At 43.5% G+C, this 20,044-nt stretch overlaps 1 protein-coding gene across 1 annotated transcript; it reads left to right on the top strand.

The window, feature by feature from the left end:
- Window positions 1-241: 241 nt before the first annotated feature.
- Window positions 242-19,726, top strand: Pgi (glucose-6-phosphate isomerase). The gene is made up of 15 exons (XM_077686179.1): window positions 242-554; window positions 1,057-1,288; window positions 4,427-4,561; window positions 5,541-5,684; window positions 5,760-5,831; window positions 5,928-6,026; window positions 6,111-6,171; window positions 9,502-9,581; window positions 11,368-11,451; window positions 13,627-13,789; window positions 15,304-15,380; window positions 15,485-15,613; window positions 18,698-18,773; window positions 18,840-18,906; window positions 18,980-19,726. Exons 1-15 carry the CDS (start codon window positions 415-417, stop codon window positions 19,098-19,100), a joined length of 1,680 nt encoding a protein of 559 aa, XP_077542305.1. The 5' UTR covers window positions 242-414; the 3' UTR covers window positions 19,101-19,726.
- Window positions 19,727-20,044: the final 318 nt, after the last annotated feature.

The raw sequence follows: 20,044 nt of genomic DNA, 5'->3' as shown, positions 1-20,044 counted from the left end.
TTTTTAGATTAGGAGCTAATCTAAAAACGTTGGTACTGCCATACAGTCAAACTACCAACGTTACCGCAATTTAACCACAGTGTACCAATCGTATCAATATTCCAGCACACTTGTGTGTGTGCATAGGTTTCCATTTGACGCCACCACACGAACGAATCTCGCGGGCGGGGGCGAGCGCCGGAAGTGAGCTTTGCGTCATCCTGCCATTTCCGTGACGTCACGTCGTTTGACAGCTGTCGGCTTGGCTGGCTTGGCTCCGTGCCTGCTCCGCGCTCTCTGCACTCGCTAGCAGCAGTATACCCGCTGCACTGCTTCCAGCGCTTTCAGTGCGGATCGCGCTTGCTGAACCGTGCTGAGCCGCCTGAGCAGTTCTGGTAAAGTCAGCTCCGTGTGAAGCTTTGCTGGGAAGTAGCAATGGCGACATTCACCCAGGACCATTTCCTGACAGAAGACCCTGCCTACAAGGTACTGCAAGAATATTACAACAGCCATGGGAAGAACATCAGCATGCCAGCGCTCTTTAAAAGCGACCCGGAGCGGTTCAAGAAATACAGGTTAGACGTTGACTTGTTACTTGTTAAGTGGGCGGTAACTACGGGTTACTGTGTCAAGGCACGTCTTGTACGTGCACTGTGTGCTTGGAATAGTTCCGCCTTCTGCTTGAGAGGTAGTCATCTTGCCCTTGCCCGACCTTGAGGTTCCCAGGGTTGACGCGATTTCTTGTTTTTTTTTTGGCTAGATCCTTGATTCAAGGAAACAGGAACCCAACCGTGACTGCTCTTTCCTTTTTTTCCGCCTTTGCTTCGCTTTCGCTTAGTTTCGTATGAGTGGCAGGCGTTCCGATGTCCCGCTGTTCAACATAAACACTGCACCACATGCCTTGCTATTTGCTATGCTAATTGAATGTGTTGCGTCTAGCTTGTAGCCGGATCTGAAGTGCAAAATTTCTGGGCGCGACATTTCTTCTGCCCCGTAATCGAAATTATCAGTGTTGTAACCAACTTATTCTACTTGTCGTAATGTTAACCATATATCGCCCAATTTCGACATTTGCAGCATTCAGTTGAAGACCCCTGGCAATGGAGTGCTCTTGTTCGACTACTCCAAAAACCTAATCGACGCAGAAGTCTTGGCCAAGCTCTTTGATCTCGCCAAGTCCCGTAAGGTGACACTGGCCCGGGACGCAATGTTCCGAGGTGACAAGATCAACTTCACTGAAGGGAGGGCAGTGCTTCACGTAGCATTACGGAACCGCAGCAACACTCCAATCCTTCATGATGGAAAAGATGTAAGTAATACTGACCTTGCAGCTGGTATTGCAACAGGGACTTTGCATTTTATGTTTGACAAGCAGCCTATAGGTGCTACTACGGTTTTGGTTGAAATTTAACCCAAGAGAAAAAGGTAGCTTGTTCCAGCTGGTTTATGGTTGAATTCGCAGCTGGAGCTAGCTGGGACCACCTAGAACCAGCTGGGCCCAGCTGGAAATGTAACCATAAACCAGCTGGGACCAGCAACATTTTTTTCTTTCGAAAGTTCTCGGGTCACAAGTGTGTAAAGCACACTTAAATTTCTAGTACAACAAGAATATTTTTGCTATGATTACGATACATGAAGCTTTTACCAGCTTTATAGTTTAATACGTATTGTTCAATGTCAATAGTTAAGCTTCTGCTTTGACTTATTTGTAACCAGGAAACTTTTGGCATGGCCTAGGGACTCTCAACCAAGACTGTACTTATATGAAGCATATCATGGGGAGCCCCAGCAGGTTTTTTGGGGGGGAATCATTTTCTTAAAGCTTAATTCAGCTTGCCTGGTCTGGGGGTTTTTGCCTTTCAGCAGCTACAAGGAGAAAAAAAATGCAGCCCACGAAATTGTCCTACCAACAAGCATCACTAGAAAAATTTCATTAGAGACCAAAGTGTGTTAACAAGTTGGCAAGTAAAAGTAGACCATAGGGGTGAGGTAGAAATATACCACTCGTAGCAGCAGTTTAAAAAGACAAAGCTGAAGGACGTCTTGTTTTAACTTGCCGATCGCACTACTCAAAGTTGTATCTGCTTTTGTTCGGAGGCACAGTTGTTTTTTCCTTAAAAACACAAAGCCATTGTTGCTTTTTTGTTCCTTTTCCATTTTTGCGTGACTCAAAAGAACATGTCGCACATCGTGAAGAGGCGTGGCCTATGGAGTTATCCAAGGCATTTCCAGCAAGGGAGGTGCTGCCTCCTAGAAGCATTAAAAACTGCTCATGAGATATCCCAGCAAGAAAATGAATACAGAGACGCTGCGCTTATTGCTAATTCCTCTCCTGACCTTGATTGAAAAGTGGTAGTTAGTCATGTCACCACAAAGATTGTGGTGCTGTCTTAGAAATTTACCAAACTTATCAAACAATTTTATTAATAAATACAGGGTAAGATTATGTGGCAACTTTTGTTAAATGTATTTTTAAAGAACACAAACCTTTGCTTTTAAAATAACTTTATTGGCTGCCCTGCTACCACAGGTAATAAGGTCTGTTTTAATTTATATTCGGACCAGATGCTTTGCTTTGACTTCCAAGTGCATTCAAGATTTATGCAGGTTAATGTGGGAGTGGTTGCCGCTTTGTACTGCCGGTGCGTATGTGCGCACACACACTGCAGTCAGCAGCAGAGGCCCCCTTGTATAGGTAGTGAAGAGAATACCCAAAAGGACAGCTGCCAGCTGGCTAATTTTTGTATTCTTTCAACATTCTTCTAAATGGTAGCACCACATGGGCAGGCTTGCTTGGCACTTTGTGACTTTTTTTTTATTTACCACGGAAAAAAATGTAAGGGGAACTGAAGGGAGAGATTCTGGTATTAATTCTTTTCTGAGCAAGCAAGCATACCTTGTTGTCGCAACAAAATCCAAAAGAGCTATGCAACGTGAGATCTTTGAATTAAAAGAAAGTTATTCAGCTGTTATTGTTCTTCAGCTACATTGGAAACATCTTCTGTAGTAGTAGTAGTAACTGCTGTGCAGCTAGGCACTAGATTCACTTGTTAAAGAAATCACCCGCCGTAGTGGCTACAGTGTTGTACTTATGAATAAGCCCAAGGACACGGGTTCAATCCTGGCTTTTTACGATAATGTCCAAAATCGAAAAATGCCTGTGGAGTTTTTGGCGAAGATTAAACATTCACAGTTGGTCAGAATCAACTCGTAGCCCTCCGCTGTGGCGCACCTCATAGCTGAGGTGTAGCTTGGGTGCTTGAGGTTCTCAATGTTTGATTGTGTCATTTTATATATGTCCCTTTCGTAGATTGTCTCCTTAATGGACTATCATCACCTTAATAGAATGGCCAATCCTTTTAATATTACAGGGGCATCAACTAGGTTGTCTGCTATGTGCTGCAGTATTGCAAAGCGTTGCAGTTATACAGCCACTACACTCACACTGGGTCCATTTGATACGCTAACACTCTGGTGTTTTGCTTCACTAGTGCAGTTCATGGCACGTGAACTTTGTCATTTGATTTACTGGTGGTCAAAAGATGGGCACGACCAGTTAGTTCGCTGTTTCTCTTGTGCTTCTAGAAATGCAGGTGTGTGTGGTTGTTTCTGCAAAGTGGTGGCACTGAACTGTTGCGAGCTGGTTCAGCAGGCTCCATCAATTATACTGTCCGTGTGGCCATGCTTGGCTAGCCATTTTCATTTGTCTGTGCTGCCTGCTCAACTCAGAATGTGCATTGTGTACTGTTGCCCCAAAGAGGGCACCTTTGGGATCCCCTCTATGGAATCTGCCACCAAGTAGCCTGTTGTTTAGTGCTCCTGTGATATTAAAAAAACTGGACAGGTGTACGAGCAGAGAATGAAACGAATGTCGGGACACTGATGTACCAACTGTTCCCTATCTTTTTCTCATTGTACAAGATTTTGATTTGCTGCTGGCACAGATTGGACAATGGTACAATTTGTTTTTGTGGCAAGTGCTGCAGTCTTTAGGGGCCAGTATACTCTGGCATGAATCTCGTCCATTATTGCATCATTTCAGGTGCCACATATTAAAATCTTGCACATTCCTGTTCTTTGCTCTTTGCTAAAGTGGTTTTGTAAGCCCCTATCGTCATTGTTTAGGCAGAAGCCCCAAAGAAAGTAATTATGTATGCAGACACTGTTATATTACGTGCATTAGCTGCACATCCACACTTTGGCCCGCTTGAGCAGAAATAAGGTATTAGGCAGTGATACCCGTTTTTGTGCTTTCAGTATTTTCTGCATTAAAAAACTGTTGTTGCCATGAAGGGTACCATTGTATTCATGGCTCTGCCCATGCAGGTCAGCTTGTTTTTACTCTTGTGTCTTTTTAGTGGCATGGCAGTAATTTGCATCCAGGGCAACAAATTATTCTTGTCATTGTATTGGTAACAAGTGATATATGAATGGAAATTGGCTTCAGGTGATGCCCGGGGTCAACAGCGTTCTGAAGCACATGCGAGAATTCTCAGATGCTGTCCGGAACCACGAGTGGAAGGGCTACTCTGGCAAGTCGATCACCGATGTCGTCAACATTGGCATTGGAGGCTCTGACCTTGTGAGTGCATTGGAAAGTCTATGAACAAAGTCTCTGGCCGAAACTCCTCACATTGGTTTTAGATCAGTTGTGTTTCAAAGGAGATGTAATATGTGCATGCCCCTTCAATGGCAGTTTTTCAGAAAAACCCAGGCAACTGAGTCTTAGGGCATCAAAACTTGTGCATTTAGTCTACACCACTGTCATATACCGGAAGTGGAGGAGGGGCTTTAAGGGGGCAGTTGGGTCTTTGGGGCCGAAAAACGGTCAAAAAAAGCGTTTTCTGAAAAATGGCATTTTCGGCCTCCACAGACTTTTTTTCTATCAGTCTGTAAATTTCCCCATCAAAAGGCACCATATTTTGTTATTATATTATAATAACATTTTAAAGTGCACTGTATAGCTCAGTTAGCGCAGAATTCGATGGTGAAACGGCACTTTTCTTGCAATGCAAAGCTAGCATTTCATCCTCAGATATATCGGCACCCAGAGCAGGTACAACTGTAATTCTTTTTGCTTCTGATACCGAAATGTGTGGAGAATACAATGTTGGAAACAAATTTTTGAAATGGAGGCTTTGGGGAATTATTATTGTGTTCAATTGGCACCACCTGCGAGCCATTTCTGGCAGAGTGCGGGAGAAGCAAAGTTCATTGTGTTGTAAAACGACCAAAAATAGCTTAATCAAAAAATTTCTTCCTATGTTGTATTCTTTAGTCATTTGTCTGCCTAGCCTCGTGGTAATTGCCATTCTGTATGGAGTGGTTATTTAGTAACTGTGACCCAAAATAATGGCAATCAATCATTAACTCAAAATATAATCAACTTAAAATCTAATGGTAGATTTGAAACCAGCACAAAAAACTATAATGCAGTGCAGTCTTACTAAATTTGGTTGGTAAATAAAAAAATAGCTCTAAGACCAGTTAAGGGAAGCTAGACACTTCAGTGGGCCTCCCTGCATAAGTTGCCATCTTATTGCATACGGAATCTATTACAGGGGCCTCTCATGGTGACTGAGGCACTCCAGCCATACCAGAGTGGACCAAATGTTCACTTTGTCTCCAACATTGACGGCACACACCTTGCAATGACACTCAAGAAGCTTAGCGCTGAAACTACCTTGTTCATAATTGCATCCAAGGCAAGTACCTCTTGGTTTGCATTTCTAAAAAATGTGTATCTTCAGGATAGAGAGGTAAACTTTTCTGTGTTGCAGACATTCACTACTCAGGAGACCATTACCAACGCTTGTTCGGCCAAGGAATGGCTGATGAATCATACAAAGAACGTAAGAGCCTTTAGTGTTCACTTCATTCCTTTGGACTTGCTTTGAGGCAAATCCCGCAATGTGTGACATTTCAAATGTGTATTGCTGCTTCTCTAGCCAGCTGATGTGGCCAAGCATTTCGTGGCACTTTCAACGAATATTCCTAAAGTCAAGGAGTTTGGCATCGATGAGAAGAATATGTTTGAGTTCTGGGATGTGAGTACTGGCCTTCCTACTCTGACCCTTGTAGTTTTTGTGTAAAAGTGTGCATCAAAATTTAGCGTTTTGTCGTTCTTTCAGTGGGTTGGTGGTCGATACTCACTCTGGTCCGCCATTGGGCTCTCCATTGCACTGTATATCGGTAAGCATGTGAATACATTGGGAAGTGGAGTCATTTTTAGGTATGTCTTAATTTCAATGGTTACTCAACCTGTTGCACAGTGGCTTAAAAATGCCTTCGTGTCTTCTATAGCCTCTCATATGTTCACAAGCATTCTTTTAATTTCATACTTGAAGCAAGCCCGAATACAAGCGCATAATAATCAAGCAGAATTAATTTACTTTCGATTATGCATTTACTTGCTTGAAGTGTCAACACCTTCAAGCAGCTGGAGTGTCAACACCTGTCTTGACCACTTGGCCATTACTTGTTTACCATTACTTTTTCCTCGTCAGGTTTGCTTCTTAAAAAACTTGGGTTAAGAGTCCGAAGCTTTTTGTATGGGTTTAGGATGGATTTGACAGCGCTTTAATACTTCAGCTCAAATGTTCTCAACAAACTTGTTCGTGTTATTTTTAGTTTTTGCCACCTGAATATATTGGTGATTTGGATTTGCTAAGCAAGTAGCTGCATATGTGAGCCACAAGCAGTATTAATGCCGAGTGTTTCTATGTTTGTGATCTGGTCCTGAAGTTCGTATGATGGCTGACTGCAATTTTATTTCATAGAAAGAGCCTTTTGGAAGTCGTGATAATGTGAGGAAGTACCGTACTTACCCGATTCTAACGCGCACCTTTTTTCCGCAAAAATAGGCCGAAAAATCGCATGCGCGTTAGAATCGGATACAAAACCGAAACTGCCAAAACAGCTAAAATTTCGTTCCACCCATCGCCATCTCAAGATGGCGCCAAAGCTTTTAGCAACAATTTTTCGGATCTAGGCGCCTAGGCTTTTCTTTCGGCGTTCACACAAATCGTCAAATTATTCCACTTGCGGGCTTGATAACAGCTATGGCAGCAGCGGCAACGAAGGTGCGCCGCTTCCGCGGCATACGAGCGGCTCCCACGCGTTCACGAGCGGTTTGCTGAAGCGTATGCCTCTGGTGAAGCTCACCGGATGGGCATGCGAGGCGTGGGCCACAATCCCATCGAACATGGTTAAACGTTCGTTCAGAAGTGTGGCATCGCGAACGCGCTTGATGGCACCAACGACGAGATGTTGCGGTCAGCGTAAGGCGACAAGGAGCTCTCGGGGAGCGACGAGGAGTGAGATGAGTGAGATTACTTCGGGGAATAAACCGCCCGTTTCTCTCGCATTCGTTTTTCTTGCTCACAAAGTTCCTTGCGCGCTACAAACGGAGGTGCAAGTTTTTTCGGTTTTTTGCCTGGAAAATCGGGTGCGCGTTAGAATCGGGTAATTACGGTAATATACCTGGCAGTTTCATCTCATACAAAGCAAAAAAAAACCTGAAGCGTTTGTGTGCCCAAGTTTGTGCAAGCATCCAATGGCATGGCATTACGCTAGTATAGGTAAGGTCGTCAGTCATGACAAAAAAAAAAAAAAAATCCCAGTGTATTGGGGTTACTTCAGCAAGGATTGGTAAAGAATTCCAATGTGGGTGTGCGGTGTGGTAGTGAGCCCACGACCGCTGTCTGCAATTGGCGATAAACTGCTTTGTTGGCCACACTTGTAAGCACAACTTCTCGAGTTTTAATTAATTGCCACCACTTGGCTCCAGTCATCCAGGGCAAAAACTAATCCTTACTATGCATGATGTTTAGTTTGAGTAAGCATTGCCGCCTTGCTGCTGTTGTACCACAGGCCACAACAGTTGCGATCCCACATTTTCTAATGTTTCTTCGTGCACAGCAGTGATGAAAGCCAAGCTGTAACCAAATGACTGCTGGAAATATTGGGGTGTGTGTGGCTGTGTGCTGTCCCTTCCTTGCTGGTTGTTTGACCACACTACGTGAGCATCCAGCCACCCTTATTCACGTCTGCTCATTAAAAAATGATTAGCACCTGTGAGCCAACATGCCCCCAAGTTGCTCCTAGTACTTACGCTACATGTAATGAAATAATCAGGAAAAAACTCAATTTGCCTTGGAAACCTGGATTTTTCATTTCATTTACTTGACTACTTAATTAGTGCATCCAATTTTATTCGTGGGATCAAAACCATTGCTGCCAATATATTATTGATGTATTTCTGACGATTTCTTGGTCATAAAAAAAAGTCACTGAGTAGTGGCAGTACAAAGTGATTTATTTTCTGGTGTTGTGTTCACAGTACTGCCTGATTTGATCGCAGGCATTCACATCAGGAAAGGTTATTCAGGAGCAAAAATGTTTAGGTGCTAATAGTGGTTATGTCAAATAGTTCCCCTGAAATGTGATTTGATTTTATACCTTCTGAACACTTCTTAAATATATTGGGAGTACTATTCAGAGTACTACCACGAAAAATAAAACCTCATGATGGGAAATCAATAGAGTGCATGCATAATGTACAGCTTCATTCTTGCCAATTTCACTGCTCCTGCTTATTGCTGATGTAATGGCTAATTATTGGTTCAAAATAACAGTTCGAACTATCATGTGGTTTTATGCATAATCTTCTGTTTGCGTACCAATACAAAATGCTTGGGCTAACCCAGGTTGTCCTGGTGGTTCATTAATGGGCCGTGGTTCACTAATGGGTGCCCATGCAGCACTTTCTTGGGGTCTGTCACATCCCATTCATCAGAATGGCTATTCTCCCGAATGCATTTTTTCATCTTAGTATGTCTTTGCACACCCTGTTTTTTCAGTAGTCTTCTTTTGGGAATGCAATCTAGAGGAAGAGGCCTTTGTTATCCCTTTGGAGATCCTTTGCAAACAAGTTTGATTTTTCATTTATAGCGTGTGTAGCCTCTCCATTCACATTAGCTTTTCGCACGGTTATCAACCGTTGTGCAGAAACCAGTGAAGCATAAAACATGCATATAAATATATGTGAGCTTCCCCCATTTTTATGTGCGCTGCCTATGGGGATGGAGGCAAAGTAGAAAAATGCCTGTGCACAAGGTGCATGTCAAAGAGCACTCGGTGGTCCAGGTGAACCAATTGCGGCGTGCTTGAGCTTAGCTTCAGTGCAGCTCTTCCCAGTCATCCTGCTTATGGTTAGGACACAACCCGCCGTGGTGGCTCAGCGGCTAAGGCATTCTGCTGCTGAGCCCACGGACACGGGTTCGATTCTCGGCTACAGCGGCCGCTTTTCTGATGGAGACTTCGGCGCACGTTAAAGATCCCCAGTGGTTAAAATTAGTCCGGAGCCCTCCACTACGGCGCGCCTCATAACCTGTGTAGTTTTGGCATGTTAAACCCCATCATCAAATCAGGGTTAGGACACATCTTGGGAAAACTGGCATATATTGAACCAAGCATGGAATTGGTGCATGTTGTATTTTGGCGTTTCGTGCCGTTTTTCAGGCATGGACAATTTCGAGCAGCTCCTGGCTGGTGCACACTTCATGGACCAACATTTCCTGAATGCACCACTGGAAGGCAACGTGAGTACCTTGTGTTGTGTTTAGTGGAGTCATTCCTAAGTGTACTGCAACTGCTGTTTATATAGGCAATTCTTTTTCTCACTTTGTTTCAGGCTTTAGGATGCAACTTGCTTACTTTTAGTGTAGGAGTTTATAAGTGTGAACAATAATTTTAAGATAATTTTACCCACTGTGAATTCTCGGAGGAGGTGTTCTTTGATCCACAACTCTACGAGCCTTGGAGCCCTTTCGCAGTCTCGTCAGACCTGAATCTTCTCACTTTTGGTGCTAGTTTCAAAGGCCCTTTGGGTAGGGGCAATGTATGGGGCCGTTGACTACGAAGAAATGAAGACTTGCTTTGTGCAAGAGGCACTATGTTGTTATTCAGGTATAAATTGATGGCGCCTGTACAAATTCGTGTTGCCGGTCTGTCTGGCCATGACTTGCCTCAGTTCTTTGCTTGAGAAGAGGTCATTATTAGGATTGTTACTGCCATTTGAGTTTTGCCAAAACGGGACACACGAACACTCGAGTGTGCCAGGTTTGCACACGGCCATCCAATGTGGGACACAGGAACGAGGTCACAATACGGAGATCATGATTTTAAGCAATGGGAGCATACTGACTGTTGACGGTTTGGGGGCTGAACCTCGTCGTGAGCTAACATCTTTTAACTTGTTCGGCAAAAAGTTTCACTTGTGCAGCGTCATGAAGAGCAAGTTCATGTTTTTTGTGCTTCCTGTAAACCAAGTCCATGAGCACCGCAGCAGTTTATCAGGCATATGGTGGCCATTAAAGGATTATGTTATAACTGCACTTCCTTGCTGCCAAAAGTGGCCATGTAGGTCCGAACTTCAGATCAACCGTTTGCATTGGCAACTTCATTGTCCATTGTATGGCGTGACAACACAGGCTGAAGGCTTTGTGCATTTGTTGAGTCCCTTACAACATGAGGAGCAGCTGAAAGGCATAAGAAGCAAAGCATAACAGAACACCATAACAGATGCCATGGTGCCACACCAGGGTGGGTACATGGGGAGTCCAGTTGTGCTTCAAGCCAAAGATGACTTATGTTCTATTCCATTTTTGCGATAAAACATCGTATGCAGCACACTAAAGGGCTGGGTAAAAGACAGAAGTACACACAAGTGCTGGACATAAAGTGGCTTTTTTTACCAACTCAAAGCCTGTGAAGGTGTCATGGAGAAAAAAAAAAGGGGGAGCTCCTCACACAGTGCTCTGCGTACACTCCTTCCAGTTGCATGTGGTGTGCACTTATTCAGCTGCATAGTTTTCTTGCTCGGCGAGGTAGCAGATGGGGTGTTTATATTGTGTTAATTTTGTGCATATGGTTTTGGACAGTCCTCTGCATGCTTCCTCTTTATGTAGCTTCAAAGCACATGCTTTTTTGAAATTGGGATAGCATGGGCGTGCTAACAATTATTTGCTAAATGCCCCCCCCCCCCCCACTGATAACACCTGAACCAGTGCACGGTGCTCAGTGTTATTTTTGTAGCGTTAAATCTTTTCAACATGAAAGGGGTATCTGGTAAACCACACCTATGTTAGCCAACAAGCTGTGTGCCACATTTCTTCACACAGGCCACTGAGGTGATGTACTGTAGCAGTGCCTCCTTAATAATCGTATTAGACTTCATTCAGCTAAAGCCCGTATGCGTTGTGTTCAGTGGAGTTTCAACAAGGGACTTTGTTCTTTTGACAAAAGCGCTTGTGTAGAGGAAGTCTGTTGAAGCAGCAGTTTATTGTATGACTTTTGTAACAGCTTTTGATGTACTGCTGTTTGCAGATCCCAGTGATTCTTGCATTACTTGGAGTCTGGTACCACAACTTCTTCGGAGCTGCAAGCCATGCCCTTCTGCCCTATGACCAGGTATGTCACATTGAAACCTTGCATTTTTTTACTACGTTACAGTTGACAAAGCTGTCAATGTTGTAAGGGCTCCCATCTCAATACGGTTAAATAGGGTTACAGCAGCTTCGGTTACAGCAGCTTCTAAGGGTTTCTACTATAAAAACATTGTGGGTGTCACAGCAGCTGGTGTTGCAAGCTGCCAGCACATTGGTAAAGATGCTGTCAAATACCACACATTGGCTCTTAAACTCTTTTTGGAAAGCTGACAAAATAGCACTGTTTAAAAACAAGTACCTCGAAGTTCCAAGAGAACGCCCTCCCCAGAAACATCCCCCACCCCCCTTGTAGGGGTGAAATATTCAGTTTACTCAAAGACCTCAAAGATCGCCCACACACTAAAACCCTGCTAGCTTCGACGCATTACAAAGCCCAGGGAGCTTCCTCAGCGAAAACGTCCTGCGGTCGCAAACACCGCCGATGTCTTGATTTCGAGCAAAAGAGACACAACCTGTCCGGCTTTTTTACTTAATATCACCGTAGTTTGGATTTGCGGTGCGGCCACTTTTGTGTAGTATTTTGCACCTTACCCGAAAGTTTGCCCGTCCCGTATTTTTCCCTTGATATCTCTGTAGTTTGGGTGGACGTTCTTTCGGAACTTTACGGTAATGCACATCAGAAGAAAAAAAAATGAATAATCAACAGGCTCATTGTTGTTGTGAACTTGGCTGGTTGCTAATTGATCCGACAGTGCGAAATGGAAGATGTTCAGCTTTCCAGAGAGAAAAAGAATGAAAAAATGTTTTTGTCTTTGTGTCTTACCCTTAGCCTGATTCTGTTTTGCACTGTATAGGAAGCATGAAGTATGTTCACATGTGATTTAGTGTGCCAGCTAGCCAACTGTGGGTTAGAGAAATAAATTCACTGATTTACCTGCAGCATCTCTAGAACATCTATGATGATTGCAGTGCTGTAGGAAAGTTTTCACTGCAATGTGCTTTTAAACAGTAGTCATTCCATTTGTCGGCTATATTAGCAAAAAGGGAGTAACAGCAGCATAAGGTCAGTATATATAATGAGTGCAGTTCTTTACCTGACATCGTTGATCTGACTGGTTTCGCTGTACCTCCAACAGAGCTAGCACTGTGCCTCAAGGCAAACTTCATTGCAGAAAGGATTTAATCCAACTGGCTATTTAACTGCACTAGTACAGTGCTAGAGCCACTGTACATTTTGCAGTGAACGGGCAAAAAAAAGAATGACATGAGAAGACGCATCTTCCAAAGGTATTTTGAACTGCAGAAGCTGCAGCATGCATGACCAAGCTTTGACTATGTAAATGGGAGGAAAACACAACCAGGAGTGCATCAGCGGGCTTTTACTGTTTCTGCATGCGAACCAGTATGCTAAACACTTTTCTTTCGCATGTGAACAGAGAAGTCTGACTAGGGTATCTATGTCCGGGCCACTTAGCCTGATAACATTTTACTTACATACTTCCCAACTTCCCGGAAAATTCAAAACGAGTTGCAGAAAGGGCAATATTTCACCCAGTTGTGTCACTTCTACTTGTTGTTTTCTAATTTCACTCTAAATTAGCCAAGGTATCCACCATTGAAGTTGTGCAGCAATTTGGCACCATTAGTCAGAGCGTGCGGAATACCAAAGTAAGCAACATAAAGCTGTCACAGTATTGAAAGACAATCTTAAATATGTTGACATCTTGGTGCAAGAACTTGGTAGCTCCACTAACGAAACATTTTCAGTTTGGTGCTGCTTTTGAACTTTATTTTTGAAACACTCTGTACTCTTGTACTTGCTCCTGGCCAAGGTGGGAGGCATTTCAAAGGTGGAAGTACTTCTTTCTTGGTCTATGATCATTTAGTTGTTGTATGATGCTCCTTCTGCATTATCTCATTCCTTGTCACAAGTTTCCAAGCCACACAGGCATTATCTCTGATGAAGGTAAAATATAAAAACGCCTGTGCATATGCGTTAAACTCCCGTGGTATAAATTTGCAGTTTTATATTGTGGAGCACCTCGTAGCCGAGATGTTGCATTGCTGCATGAAGCCCTAATTTTCTTTTATTCTCGCTGTACTGGTTCTGTGCTGTGGTCACCGTTGCATTGATCTTTTATTGGCAGCAGATTTTTGTACGGACTCCAGAGCTGGACCACCATCTTTTTGTCGGCAGTACATGCACAGGTTCGCAGCCTACTTCCAGCAGGGGGACATGGAGTCTAATGGCAAGTACATCACCAGAAGCGGAAAGCGTGTGTCCTATACGACTGGCCCAATTGTCTGGGGCGAGCCTGGCACCAATGGACAGCACGCTTTCTACCAGCTCATTCATCAGGGTACGTGGCAGTGATGGATATGAGAAAGGCACATAATTTAAATGCCAATGAGTAAGGGTTTGAAAAATGCTTGGGAGTACAGGTCACATACCTAGTCACCTGCAGTGGTAGCTGGAAATGCCTACAGCTTGCTATGCTTACAGGGAGGACATTTCTGACAGCAATTCTCTGAAAGCATTAAAGAGAAGTAAAGCATTGTAAGAAGCTAAGAAGGCGTTTTGACATTCACCATGCTTTTAATGCTCCGCTGGGAGGCAACAGGAGTACACGTAGAAGGGTGCTGGGGACTCCTGTGCACTGCCTCCAACACCTGACATGGAAACTGACTGCTTTGCCTGGTGTGCTGTGGGGTCATGAATCACACGATCTTGAGGAGCTGCCGAAGGAATCTGGCTTTTTTTTGGGGGGGGGGTTCTGTGGCACGTTTTCGTTCGAGAGCAGTGTTCCATGCACGTACGTGGAATTTTGGGGCCACCTGTTTACAACGCTGGGTTTTTTTGCTTGTGGGACACATGAAACTAGTGCCTTAATTGCTGCTGCTGCTGCGAGTGGTGTATTTGTTCGTGGCATTCTAATCTACCAATGTAGGCCAACTTACTTTTACACTTTAGCATCCTTTTATGAATTAGTCTTTGTAATTTTAATTTGAGGTATTTGAATGTTCAAAACTTCAAATACTTTGCAAATATTGTTCGCTTTTCGACTCGCAGCACAGTTTTACCTTTTGAAGTATTCATGTTTTCGAATATTCAAAATTTGTGAATAACGGAGCAGTAAAAGTTAGCTCTGCTGCATGACATGCGAACTTTCGAGCTTCACTGCACGGCATGTCCCGTTGGGTTGGTTTTTCCGCACTACACGAAAGCTGTGCAAATGAGCTTTAACATGTAAGCTTTGTTTCAAAACAAGTGTTAGCCAATTCTGGTCTGCATTAGTGTAAGTGGAGTGCTACTTGCATAAAATTTATAAGCTGTAAAGAAGTTTCGTGTTAGTAAGAGGGTTAACACTAGAGCCTGAACTGAAAGTAATGAACTGTAAAAGAGAGGCAAGTCTTCCTTTGTCCTGTCTTTTGCATTGTTTTTCCTTTTAAGCAATATGCACCAACTGGTTTGCGTTACCTCTTTTATTGTTGCACTGCTTTGCTATCTTGTCTTGATCCTTTATTTCTAATTTTTTGTACTCATTTTTATCTACCACCAGTACATGAACATTTCGATGTGTTAGGTTCTTAATGCCTAAGTCATTTTTCTGTGTATGGTTTAGCTCTATTATGCACACTAAAAAAAGATATTTATATTCGAAAATATTCTAATTGATTTGCAGTCAGTTTTTACTGTTGGTATTTGATTTGCAGTTTTGGATTGATATTCACGCAACTGTAGTTATAATGCTTTGCTCTGGTTGCATAGGACACCTTGTAAAAACTAGTTCAAGGCAGTTTGTCACCACACATGGTTGCCGCCACACTGCCTGCGTGGACATGCTGTAAAAAGTTTTTGTCTCTTTTCGTTTAGGCACTCGCTTCATCCCTTGCGACTTCATTGCTCCTGCGAAGACACACAACCCAATCAGTCATGGAGTTCATCATGAGGCAAGTGAAATAGGATGCCTTATTAAAGTTGCTGACAGTGCAGGGAAGCAACTATGAATGCATCGGTTATAATGCCGATAACTCCCTTTTTTTTTTTACTGCAGATACTGTTGGCCAACTTCCTTGCTCAGCCAGAAGCTCTGATGAAAGGCAAATCCAAGGACGAAACCAAAGCTGAACTGCAGAAAGCTGGGATGAGTGCTGATCTCATTGAGAAGATTCTTCCCCACAAGGTTTGTCCCATTTCTTTTTTCCCCTCGCTTGTAAAAATGAAAGTTGTAGCCAGGATGGTTGATAATTATTATATATTTGCTACCGAGTTTGTGCTCGCGATCTGGCAGAGCTGGTGTGAGCATCTTAATTTTCACGCCCGGTTGCTTTTCTCTCCATGATGCGTTGCTGGTGTGGTGCTTGTGGCTTTTTCTGATCATGACCATTGAACTACAAGGTTATAATGCTGCCTTACATACAAGGAGCCCGGGAGCGAAGAAGTCCCCTTCGTGTGGTTGTCAGGGTGGAAATACAGAAGCTTGAGCATACATTGTTTTTGCGAGTACCCATGAGTAGAAGGTTGTTCCCGGAGAGTGTTAATGGACATGGAACTTCAGAAGCGATATAAGTGGTGGTAAGCACGGCAGTTAGCTGCAACAGTGCAGAATGCAACTGTTCATTATTGGTTTGCTCCAGGTTTGTGTGCATGATGTGCCTTTCATTTTTTTTTACTGGTGCTACATGGCGATGTTCCCTAAAGTGCTAATTGCTCTGGGACATTTGGTAGGAATGGAGCACAAAATTTTATTTCTTGCTGTGGAGCACTGGCATGCATTCGTGCAGTCGCTGCACATAGAAAAGAGTTGATGTTCCGAAGCTTGCAGGCATGGTATGAGGCAGCATTGCATCTCGCTTACTGCTCACACAGAAGGATTATGCCGTTTCTCCTTGGCGCAAATCGTACATGTGCAGCTGGAGTACGCATGTACGATAAATGTGCAGTACGCTTTAAACGCCTGCTATTTCCTCCAGTTAATTACGAAGTACGACAACGGCATATTAAAGGTAGTGGGCTTTACCATGCCGTTAATTGTGAGTGTGCAACCTGGTGTCACCTTCTGGGGTTTGTATCAGTGGGTAGGAGTGCAGTCCTCCTATTAACCCGTGACAGAGGTGGTAGGCCTTTGGCGTGTGGCTTTCGCCAGTAGCGGCGTAGAGAGTAAGTTCGTCTCAAATCGACAACACTACAATCTTTTCATTGTGGCTAGGCAAAGAAAATGCACCTGTCATTTAGTCTGGGCAGAAAACTAAATAGTGTTCACACCTGCTACATTATGAAAAATACAACTAACGACAGAAAACTACCCATATTTTCCCTATTTGCAATGCTGTCTATAGGAAGCGGGATTAACTTTGCACTAATTACAAACTAATAACTCATATTGAATAAAAAGATTTTTTCAAAGACCCTTAGAACTACGTTGAAAATGTCCTTGAGAATTACCCAGCTCCAGTAGTGACAGAGCGACGCTCGCTGTGCCTTCCAGTTGGAGGTCCAAACACAGTGAAGGCTGCAGATGCTGGCATGTTGATATGTATGAACTGCCGGGTAATGCTGGTGTTGGTGTCTTGCAAAGCAGCGAGCGGAATCCTTAGAAGCCGGCTTTGACGTTCACCCGTCTGCAGTACTGTTGGCTAGATGACTACTAAAGTGGCTGAGTCTTCCCCTTTTAACATTCCTCGTCCCTTCCCCCTTCAAGTTACACATGCTGCGTCTTTGGCATGCGCCACTTGGGCTCATGCCATCAGCCATCAGTGGTTGGCTGGGTGCATGATCACTGCCCTTGGGTCTGGAGCTTTGCTTCCTGGCCTTCACGTGGGCGGCAGGTGTCCAACACCGCGATGTGCCTTCTCTTCATGGCTTGTTTTTCTTTTGCTGGCCCTTTCCCGAGGGGCAGTTTGTTTGCGGGTTTGCTTTTAATGGCAATGCTCGTTTTGGGTGCCGATAGCAACACTTGCCACCATGCTGTAAAACCACACATGAGCTCACGTGAGGCATGCACAAGGGCTGCACATATGTGGCTGTGCTGTCAAACAGCCCTCTTTTGTGAGGGTTGTTTTTTGCACAACCTCACGCTCACAGGAAAAGCCTTTCATCTTGATCGAAACATCGTATGATCCCTTAGCTGCATGGTCATGGTCTGCTCACACCAAACAATGATTTCGGCACTCTCGCTGAAGCAGTCCTTGAGGCCACTCCAGGTGGTTATGGTGGCTGTATTCTGAGTCTGTCCGCCACTCCTTGTGTTTTCTCAACTTGGCTGAGTGGAGGGTACCACAACACTTTTACAATCAAAAATGGCTCTCAAGAATATCCTTGAATGGAGACTCTAGTGTAGAGGGGAATGAGAATACAGGGGTCATTGAAGCAGAGTGCATTAACACTAGTGACAATGTATCCTGCATCTGTGAAACACAACAGTCAGATGCTGCAAAAATTACAAAAAAAAAATTGTAACCCAGGAATAAGAATAAGTTGAGCTGTGAACCGGCATGCACCGGCCATCTAGGTTGTTGCCAGGCTGTGGCACAAACATGGAGTTGCGAACATGTAGAAGCGACGAAAAGGTGAAGTCTGTGAAATCTGGAGCGCGGCGCTTTGCAGCCGCCGCGCTCCAGATGCCAGTGTCCGGACGACTGAATACTCAGCCCATAGGTCTGCGAGCAGTTACATTTTTGCAAATCTAATGCTGAATATCGGGTGGACTGATTATCTTCGACAATTTCTACCAATAAAGTTAATAACTATTAGGTAATTGCTGCTCTAAGTAGCAATTGAAACTCATTTTACTGCGTCCGCCACAGCCCCTGATCACTTCGAGCAAGGGAAAACAATTTTACCTTTAAAAGCCTATTTTTTAAAATAGCTTAAATTTTTCCTTGAAACACCTTGTATAAATGCTCCTATGCATTTTAAGAGAATGCTTGTACATAAATTACCTGGTTGATGATAAAAGAAAGAAAAAAGAAAGATAAAAGAAAGATGATAAAAGAAATGAAGCCCCATAACTAATGAAATTTCAATGAAATTTGCCTTAGTGAAAACTTGTTCAAGGAAATCATTGCCAGTTTTTTGCTTAGTACACAACTTCCCTTAGTCTAGGCAAGGGAACATTTGTGCATTTGTAATGGCTGTCAGTTTTGCTAAATAGTCCAACTTCATACATAATGGCTTGTATGTGTCATGTGTCGAACAATTAAATATTTCCTGTAGCGGCTTTGGGACTGTTAGACAAGCTGAGGTTTGCATTTTTTCCTTTTGGTAGGTTTTTGAAGGTAACCGGCCAACCAATTCTTTTGTGGTGGACAAGATGACACCCTTCAACCTGGGAATGCTCATTGGTACGTACATTGGCACCCGAGTCAGCGTGGGCTCATTTGGCGAATAATGTCCACTTCACATTGCAGCCATGTACGAGCACAAGATCTTTACTCAAGGCATCATATGGGACATCAACTCCTTTGATCAGTGGGGGTACGTTTCTTCTTTTCCTCCTTGCGTCGAAATTTTCGGGCCCAAATGTTTCATGAGGTACTTTGTTTTTCAGTGTTGAGCTGGGCAAGCAGCTGGCCAAAGCCATCCAGCCAGAACTGAAAGGCAAAAACCCAGTGTCCACTCACGATTCGTCAACAAATGGCTTAATCAACTTCATCAAGTCATTCAACTAGTAGCCTGTATTCTGTGGAAAGGTAGATGTACCTAGAAGTTAAGAAGCCTTCTTGTCGACGTACAAGTTAATTTACCAGGACGGTGTCAATAAAGTAGTGTCGAGGCTTGTCAAGGTGGTCAGCTATCAGAAAATGCTAGTTAAAGTTGCAGTCTGTGGAGTGCACACTTGTTGGTAAAAGCAGGCTTTCTTGCTGTATGGCCAAGAATGTATTTTTTATTTATTGTGGTTATGGGGTGATGTTGGGTGCTGGGGCAAAATGAATCTGTGCTATTGAGGAAGGTTGTGTTCGGGAAAAGCTTGCTGAAACAAGCACCCGGTGGGAGGCCCTAGAATTTAATCTAAGGGTGTTCAATAATACTGCTATGAAAGCGTTTTTCAATAAAGCAATTGCTCAGCCCAGAGTTGCTTTTTTTTTCTACTTTTCAAACTACTTAATGCAATATAGACATGGTAGAACATTGGAATACATGCGATTCTGTGGAATATTGGTGCAAGAATCAGATGTAACTTATTTTAGTCGGTTTAAAGCGACACCTGTTACTATTTATGAGTGTTCTTAGTTGTAAGAGTGTGGAAATATGTGTTGTGCTGTATTGTAAGAAAATAAACATTTTTTCTGTTGCACTCTGTCTTATTCCTAACTTGATCATTGCAAACTTTTGTATGCCTAACAGGGAAGTACCAAAGGAGACTAGTAATGCAAAAGCAAGCAGATTCTATTTTTTGCTTGGAATACTGCCTTCGCGTTAAGCACCGGCACTCAAAACTAGGGTTATCTGCATTGCGACTCTGCCAGTTTTCATTTGTCAACCCTTCCAGAAAGTCTTTTGTTTCCCCCTCCCCCCTTCCCCCCCACTCCTTGCCCAGTTCCCCAGACATCTTTATTTTTTCTTGAACAAAATTCATTGATTGCATGTGGCTGCGTTTGAACTTCAAAAACTA

Source organism: Haemaphysalis longicornis, unplaced genomic scaffold (assembly GCF_048455015.1).
Source record: "Haemaphysalis longicornis isolate Haplotype H1 unplaced genomic scaffold, Haemaphysalis longicornis Haplotype H1 scaffold_1, whole genome shotgun sequence".
In the NCBI taxonomy this organism is placed as follows: Eukaryota; Metazoa; Arthropoda; class Arachnida; order Ixodida; family Ixodidae; genus Haemaphysalis; species Haemaphysalis longicornis.
This window is presented reverse-complemented; position numbering and strand designations above follow the sequence as displayed.